This window comes from Aplysia californica, unplaced genomic scaffold (assembly GCF_000002075.1).
Source record: "Aplysia californica isolate F4 #8 unplaced genomic scaffold, AplCal3.0 scaffold00291, whole genome shotgun sequence".
Classification (NCBI taxonomy): Eukaryota; Metazoa; Mollusca; class Gastropoda; order Aplysiida; family Aplysiidae; genus Aplysia; species Aplysia californica.
Window position 1 is genome coordinate 430446 of NW_004797561.1, and position 8559 is coordinate 439004.

At 38.4% G+C, this 8559-nt stretch overlaps 1 protein-coding gene across 2 annotated transcripts in view; it reads left to right on the forward strand.

Moving 5' to 3' along the window:
• Nucleotides 1-8130, forward strand: part of LOC101848760 (vacuolar protein sorting-associated protein 8 homolog) — a 45995-nt gene extending 37865 nt beyond the window's left edge. For both annotated transcript variants that reach the window (XM_013084409.2, XM_035970586.1), the window contains 7 exons: nucleotides 415-496; nucleotides 1596-1678; nucleotides 2609-2689; nucleotides 3886-4052; nucleotides 4449-4650; nucleotides 5563-5631; nucleotides 6563-8130. In XM_013084409.2, coding sequence (XP_012939863.1) covers nucleotides 415-496; nucleotides 1596-1678; nucleotides 2609-2689; nucleotides 3886-4052; nucleotides 4449-4650; nucleotides 5563-5631; nucleotides 6563-6688 — 810 coding nt within the window. In that variant the 3' untranslated portion in view covers nucleotides 6689-8130. The remainder of the gene's footprint in view (nucleotides 1-414; nucleotides 497-1595; nucleotides 1679-2608; nucleotides 2690-3885; nucleotides 4053-4448; nucleotides 4651-5562; nucleotides 5632-6562) is intronic.
• Nucleotides 8131-8559: the final 429 nt, after the last annotated feature.

Genomic DNA, 8559 nt, shown 5'->3' on the forward strand with positions numbered 1-8559 from the left:
ATATTAGGTGTGTCCCGCGCGCTCATATGACCTTATGCAGTTGCGAGCACCGTAAAACACTTACCAAAAAACCCCCCCAGAAAAATGTCTCACACTCACCCTGCTATAAAATATAAGTAATTTGTGTTGATGTTCTTCTCTTTACTCAACCTATTAATCGGTTGGCAGGTGCTCAGGTGTGGTTTGCTTCTTCTTTCCTATCAAACATCTATCGTCCTTGTCTCCCCTTTTTCTTTTCTTATTTTCGTTACTCTCTTGTAACACCTCTAATCGTCTGGCTCTCATATGACCTTATGCAGTTGCGAGCGCCGTAAAACCTCAACTAAACTAACTAAAACTTTCACTGCTCTAAAATATAAGTTATTTGTGTTGATGTGCTTCTCTTTACTCAACCTATTATAATTAATCTCTCAGGCTCTGTGGTTCCCCTTGCTGGAGGCAATTGTGTCCCCCCAGAGGAAGCTGAAAAACTCGGTGGACAAAGAGGCCATGGACAGTAAGTTGACCTGTTTGTACAGCCAAGAAAAATGTATCGCTGAGAAAGTTTTTCCTTATGTGGTTGAACTGATTTTCTTGTTCAAATGAAATCGGTTTTTTGGAGGGGTTTTTTTTGTATGTGTGAGGTTTTTCTTTCAGTGATCATGTCATTGATGTAAAGCGCTCAGAGCTTATACTTAGTCTTGTGTGGGATACGGTGCTGTATTAATGCATTCTATTTTTATTATCATCATTATTCATATTCTTATTCTTATTCTTATTTCTTATTCATATTTTTCTTCTTCTTCTTCTTCTTATTCTTAAGAACATGAATATCTACCTGGTGTATAAATTACTTAAAGGCAGTGCTGTATTCACAATCCACTAAATTTGAGGTCAGGACAACCAAGCTGTGGGTATAGTCAATATGAATTTTAACTCTTTGAACCCATATAGCCGTGGACAAATTTATCGGCATCCTGGAAAGCTGGTGTGCCTGGGCCTAACCCCGTTTGATGAAAAAATAAAAATGAAATTCCAATTTTATCAACCCTGCTGGGAAATTTGGTTTACAATGGTGTAACATATAGGCTATTATACATATGTAAATATGGTCCATAAATACATAGGTACATACATACTGAAACAAAGAGATATACTACAAACATACCATTGTTGGTCACTACTGTGCAGTGCACTGTTTGTAAGCTGGGGTATTGTGTCTTGCTCAAAGACACATCCCAGTGACAACTCACCTAAATGCTGTTTTCCCAAGATGCTTGACATTTGTTGTGAGCCTGAACTCATTAATTACTTGCCTACTAGAGACCCAAGGAATGATGGGCTTGTTAAGGTTAATGGTTCAAAGGGCTCTGGGACTCGATACCTTTTATACACACTCCAGTATTTTCATGTTGAAAGTGTCGCTTTTATCTCCAGTTCAATAAACTTGAAGGTTATGAATTCAGACCTAGGGACTCTGTGAGCTTGTTTGATTCTTCAGGACTTTGTTCACTGAAGTGGTCTGTGATGCTGTTGTGCATGGTTGTATAAATTACTTTGAATTTTGTCTAGGAATATTATAGTGATGTTGTTTTATTTTTTTCTCTCTCCTGTAGACTTCAAAGAGATGACTCATCATGTTTTAAACAGCATGATGGGCTACATCTCTCCTCCGGCAATCTTGCAGAAAATCATGCAGGTAAGCCTAAAACTTTGCAGTATGAGAGCCTTGTGGAATTATTTTTCACATTTTTGTCTTGTAAAAATAATGTGTAGTTGATGAATGAGTAAAAGTTTAAAATAATGAACAATGGGTAAATGGGGTCTGTACATATAATGTGCATACAGTACATGGTATCTCGTCCATGCCCATAACTTATATATCTCTCTACTGGCATCTGTGGTGTAGGGGTCAGGTGTTTTGTTGCTGCATGCAAGAGACATGAGTTTGATTCCAGAGTGGGGAGACTGTTTATAGAGTATCTTGGTCTTTTTTCCTGGGATGTTGTACCTTTCAGCCTGGGTTGAAAAATCAAAGTTTTTCAGAAACATCCACACAGAAATGAGCTCTTTAATGGACATGAAAGGTTTTGAGCCACAAAACAAAAGTTTGATAAAAATTCACAAACGTGCGGAAAAAGTTTCTTCACTTTGATTATTTTGACGAGAGCCTGATTCTACCACGCTGCCTCACATATTATGATTATGTATACTTTGATTACCTGCATTTTCTCCTCATTTTTACCATGGAAAATAGTATGTTTTCTTTTTCAAAGTCTTTCTTAACATTCTCTGGCAAGAGAATAACCTACGTATTGATTTCAACCTTATTTTTAGGAGGTGTTTTGGCAAATTCTCAACTCTGGAGGAACTTTATTTTTTGTACAGGCGACGAAAATACTTTCTCATTTTTTCACTTCTCTGGAAATGCGTGATGAAATAAGTTTTAAATCACTCTTTATTTTGCGTCTTCAGTAATTGTTCTTGTACACTTGATGAGGCGTATTATGTGTCATGATCAGGAGAAAAGTTTTTGTAGAAGTTCAGACTTGACTAGATTTTGGCTGATGATTTCTGCGTGTTCTTGTTTTGTTTAGATTTTTAAAGTCTTGTTCTCATATCTCATCAGGATCCAGCCTACAACACTGGCAAGTTTGGTGAGGTGAAAGAGCTTATCATTGGCATGCTGGAGAACTACAACTATGAGGAGGTCAGTGCAGTACAAAAATAAATAGGCTGAGTGCTTACACATTCCCTTTTCCAAAGCAATGATTTGTTTGTCTATATGATTATTTTACTGTATTTAAAAAATCTATTACTTTGGTTTGGACACAATTTAGATAATTCAGGAGGTGGGTTCGGACCCTGCCTGTCAGGACCAACCCGGACGGAGAGGAAATAATCTCTCTCTTGCCCTTTTTAACTCCCAGTGGAGCACAGGCCATCAACAACATTACTCCAGCGAAGCCTGTCCTGAGCATCCTCTTCTATCTGTTTCGAGGAAATAATACTGATTCCTTTTTAACTCTTTATCTCCGGGGGAGGTAAACCCGCTATGACCCTCTCATGGTCAGAAATCTAAAAGTGACATATACACATCACTGAATTGGTCAGCAGAAAGACACAGATACTTTATAAAAATGTTCTCCCTACTGGGAAATAAAACTCGGGTCTCTTGTGTGCAACAGCGAAGCATCTAAACACTGTGCCACAGATGCTGGTACATTAAGCTTTTGAACTTAGTTATTGTCCATAAGCGTAATACTGTGTTAAGAGAGTCCATTCTCATTTTCAGGGTTGCTGGAATGGAATGCCCTTCAAAAGGAACTTAATGGTCAATTTACATTGTAGAGACCTTTATGTGAAAGTCTAAAACATTATTTTATTTTTGAATACTTGTATGACTTTTAGTTTGGCTTCATTGTCTCATTGCAAATAGAGTCTAGTCATATTATTATGTTTGTAATGAAACGTGATAAAGAGAGAACGTAATGCAAATCCATTAAAGTCATTAAGCTTTGCATAATATTACTATGCAATTGAAGAGCTTCCTGGTTTTATTTATGATCCCCATTTGAAGTACCTTGGGCCCTCATGGGGAGAAAAAGCATGCACTTAGAAAATTTGTTTCCAAGAGTTTCCAAGGACTCTAAAGCTGTGGAAGTCACCTAACTTTGGCGGCTATTTTCTCGCTAATTTTACTTCTGAAACCAAGTGACCCCCACCTGCTTCAATTAAAACATATCCCGACTTCTATTGTAGATAGATGAATATTTTTTTCATCGAAAGCAGGACAAATGAACAAGATTTAAGATGATAGCAATAACTCTGCATGCCCAAAAAATTGGCGAGTGCCTGATTCCACCGCTTTGTAACACATATATGACTTCATGTGGCCTGTTCCAGACACTGATGGAGACATGTAAGAACCTTCTCTACCATGACTTGCACATCCACCTGCGTAGCTTGACGCAGACTGCGACCAGGGGCTTTGTACCCAGGGGGGACAACTGTAACATTTGTAACCAGAACTACACCGAGGCAACCCCTGCTGAGACGATCCTGGTGTTCAGGTAAAGAAAACAGAAATGATTACCCTAGATGTAGATAGTATGCCACTGAGCACCAACTGAAGCCTTTGAAATTAGACATTGTATGAAAGATGCATCACAGAGGGCTATTTGTAAGGAGAGGGAATTCATTGGGTCCTAAGTTAGTTGTATGAATTTTTGTTTGATATGTGGTCTTTTCTCTGTTGTAATGAGTTTTGGAAATTTTTATTTAGTCAAAGAATTAGTTGAATCTGATTTTGCTCGACTGGTTCACAGATGCCAAAACTGATTGCCGTAACCCAGTAAAAATTGCTGACTGTTGTGTAGCATACTGTGCTTTGCCATCCTGAATGAATTCAAACACTCAGCCCACATTATCTGTCTCTTGCTCACATTTTTGCTTTCTTTTGTGGCCAGGTGTGGCCACAGCTACCACATGCCATGCCTGAGGGCTGTGGGTTCAATCCATGTTCTGGATGGAGAGGAGCTGTGGTTGTGCTACCACTGCAGCAACAGCAGAAGTTCTCGTACCGTGACCAGCTCGCGTTTCCACCGCTCACTCTCCAACAATGAGGCCAGGATGAAATCGGGCCGCAGAGAAAAGAAAGAGACCACCGAGGTATGATTATCATCCCCTTTGGTTTTTCTGTTTCCTGTCAGATAAGGGTCTGTTCATTTGCTCAGACGCAGACCAAAAGAGAGTGGTTGGATGGAAGGTGTTGCTGGGTGTTACAAATGTTTCCTTTGTTAGTTGTTAGTATACTATGACCCTTCTTAGGTATGAGGCTATGAGGTTTGTTTGTGTGTGTGTGTGTGTGGGGGGGGTGCTTGTGGGTGCATTAGTGAGTGAGTGAGTGTGTGGGTGAGGGGAATAAGTGTAAAGGATGTTTTGTGTGTGTTTGTAAGGGTATTTGTGAGTGTCTATAGAGAGGGGGGAATATTTTGATGGCTGCATGAAAGGCTCCGACAAATGCTATTGGGAGCATCAGTCTTGCGTCCAGCCATTACTGTGTGTGTGGACTGAAGATGTAGAGTGTGTGCATATATGTATGTACGAAGGGGGAGTTAGTATGATATCATGTCTACAGTCGGGCACAAATAACAAGAACATGGAAAACTCTAAATCACGGATAGCTCGTACAATTGCCGTTCCTGGACCAGGTATATCTTTAATTTCTCATAATAGGTTAACCTGAATTATGGATGTATCAAACACATTTGGAAATCTCCAATGTGTTAAGAGTTATCCGTGCTTAGCTGTATTTGTGTATGTTGGGGTGAAGGGTGAACACAGTTCTGTGCCAGTAGTTGAACAATGAAGTTATGCCTCATCCTGTCCAATCTTGTCAAATTTCTTCTTGTCAAGGTGGTGTTCTTGTAACCGGCTGCTTTTCGGAAACAATCATTACTGATGTCTGTTCTGGGGTTTGCAATAAAACTGCCACCCACCAGAGTAGTTTACCAGGAAAAATATTTAATTTAATGTAGATTTTAAAAAACGACCTAATAAACTCATGTATTTTGTCTACAGATGATCTTAGACCCTCATCATTTACAAGCTTTTGAGAACATTCGGAAGTCAATGAAGACACCATCAAGAGTGAGTATTTTTAAAAGCTTCTTGGTGGATTACTGGTGGTTGCTTTGGTGTGGTCTACAGCTTCTGTTTCTCATCAGTATAACTGTTGACCTTATCTGTTGCTAGTGAAATGTGGGCCTTATTGTACTTTCCCAACCTCTCTTGAATTCCAGTACACATTTGAAGTGATGAGACAATCTGAAAGTTTAAAAAAATGTTTCTTCTATAATAAACTTTTCAGGAATTGATCACTTTGTATCCAAAGCCTTTCAGCTGCAGGTTAAAGGGCTTGTGGAAATTTTGATAATTAAAATGACATTTCGTTGAGGTGGCCTAGCTCTTGTAAATTGTCAGCTCCTTTTTATATTAGCTTTTAGCTTCCCAAAGTTTGTAAGAGCAGCAAAGTGTGGTGAAAGGGTTTACTTTCTTTATGTAAGAGTGGAAATTTGTGCTAGCTTTAGAATGCAATTTCAGTCTTGTATACCTTTCTGCAGAAGGCCCTCACAGCCCAACAGTGACTTTCTGTGTCTGTCTGTTTGTTGTTATTTTACATCCAAGAGCCATTGGTCGACTTTTAGACCATCCAACACTGTCATATCCATTTTCATATGTGTATTCCCATATCTGTTAGCGCGGATAGTCGAAGGGCATCGTGGATAAGTCCTACTTTTTTTCCTTTCCCGTTGTTGCACCCTGTCTGTCTGTCTGTCTTGCTCTTTCCCTGTACTCAATGACAGTTATTATGTCATGTATTTCTCTTTACCTCATGTGAACGAACAAACTAATGTCTGTTTGCAATAAGGGAGACTGGGAAATAATGGCAAGAAGTAAAAGCATTTCACCCAGTGAAATGTCCAGAACGACCGAGCTTGGGTTTGCCTCTACTTTCTTGAATTTGTGAGTCTGATATGTTTTGAAAGGAATTTTTTTTTCTCTCTTTGTAAATCTGCAGCTGGCCATCCTGACAGAGTTATCGAAGCCCAACTCTTACTCTGGACAGCGGTCAAGCACAGGTTTGCTCCAGAATGAGAATTTCCAGCTACGTTTGGCTGCCCCGAGTCCAATATCCAGCAGCTAGCCACATATGTTGTGTTAGTTTTTGTCTTTTGTTATTTTAATTTGGGACCTCTTGAGTCTCATTACTCATTTCATAGTGATATGACTTGGTGCTTACTCTCTCGTAACAAAATTAATTTATTTTAAGAAGTTACTCAATCAAGACTTAATTCAATCAGGTTTCTTTTGGATTCCTAAACCCATATTTTTAAAACATAAAAGTAGATTTTGGTTGTCTAAGATGGAACTGGGTCATTCTCTTAAAGTACTTTTCAAATCTTTGCAGCTTATTAAGTATCCCGTAGTCACTATTTTTCCATGAAAAAAAATGTGTTTTGGCTTCTTTGCAAAATGCCCTTCGATTCCTTTATTTTTGTCGTTTAAAATACTGATGTGATACAAGAAAAATAAAGGAGATAATCCAGATGCCAGTCTATAAATTTCCCATGACTGATATGGTAATGTTAGTCAAATGAATTTTACTTTATTTGTCATTTTGTCATTCCTGTATGTTTATACTCACTCAAAGTTAAATGATAGCTGGACTTATTTCTTTAGCTCTGTTTTGGATTAGAACTAAGTGTATAAGATGCTGTGCGTTGGATTTTGGAATGCTCTCCGGAAGAGAGATGGTTCGAACATTGTAATAAAACAGAACATGTCTGTGATTGTGCTGCTGTAAACCTTAAAATCATCAATATCTTGCATGTCGGTTTCTATGGCTGCTTGAAATGTCAGCTGTAATAGAACCTGTTTCTATCATTTTGCAGATTGAAAGTCCTTGTTTAATTGCATAATTTCTCACTTTAGAAGTTTTTTCTTCTCCAAGGCATCTCATTGGAAGAAAATACAATGTCAAGAAATGGAATTTTACTGGATAGATTTTTTCTTTCAAATCAAAGGCTCACAATAGTTCCCATATGATGCTGAAAGCTCAATAATATTGTAATGTTCATGACTTTTTTTCCATTCCTGTGAGAAAACCACTGTTGTTTTACATATGTTTATGTTGCTGTTGTGATAAGTCACTCAATGTGTGAACAATGAACAAATACTTGTGAGTGGGAGTATGTTTTTATTACATGTGTATGTGCTGGTGGTATGAGTTCCAAGGCAGTGTGTTTGATTTTCTGCAAGTTCTGAGTTACTTTTTTTGCTGTGGTTGAACAATAATGAAAGGGGTTTTGTTTCTGTGCTCTTTTTACCAAGTGGATATATCTGTAGCACAGTGGTATTTTGTGCACTTCAGAAAGACCAGTAGAATGTGTAAATGCATATTTTTACCAATTTCTTGGCTAGGTGGTCTAAAACCCTTTAAGTGTTTTCTTGTCCTCTTTCTCACTGTTACTATTCGTCGAAGAGGTATTCACCTCATTTTTGTGAAGTTTGGCTGTTATTAGCTGGTGTGTTGTGAAGTGCTTTACAATTAGTTCCTCAAATGTCATGAGAAATTAAGATTATATGAAAAAAAGATAAAATTATATAGTATAATGGTGGGTAGTTTCTAAGAAAAACAGAGAAAACTGTTATGAAAAGGAATGGAATAGAAATATCATCCAGTAAACTCTGGTTGAAGGATATTTGTTTTGTTTTCCCTTGGGAATTTGTAACATGCTATACTTATCAATGACGATGATGATTAGTTGATTATTATGTTGAAAGGATTAGGATGGCTGGTGGATCCTTCTGTGTAATCTGCATTGTAATTGTATCCTTCGTGGCATCGATGGCCTAGTGGTTAGGCTACCGGACTCGTAATCGTGAGGTTGCGGGTTCGAGTGATCGAGCCGTGGGCCCAACATTGTGTCCTTGTGAAAGGCACTTTACACAAATTTTCCTCACTTCACCCAGGTGGGAATGGGTACCTAGCCATAGACAGCGAAAGATCTTATC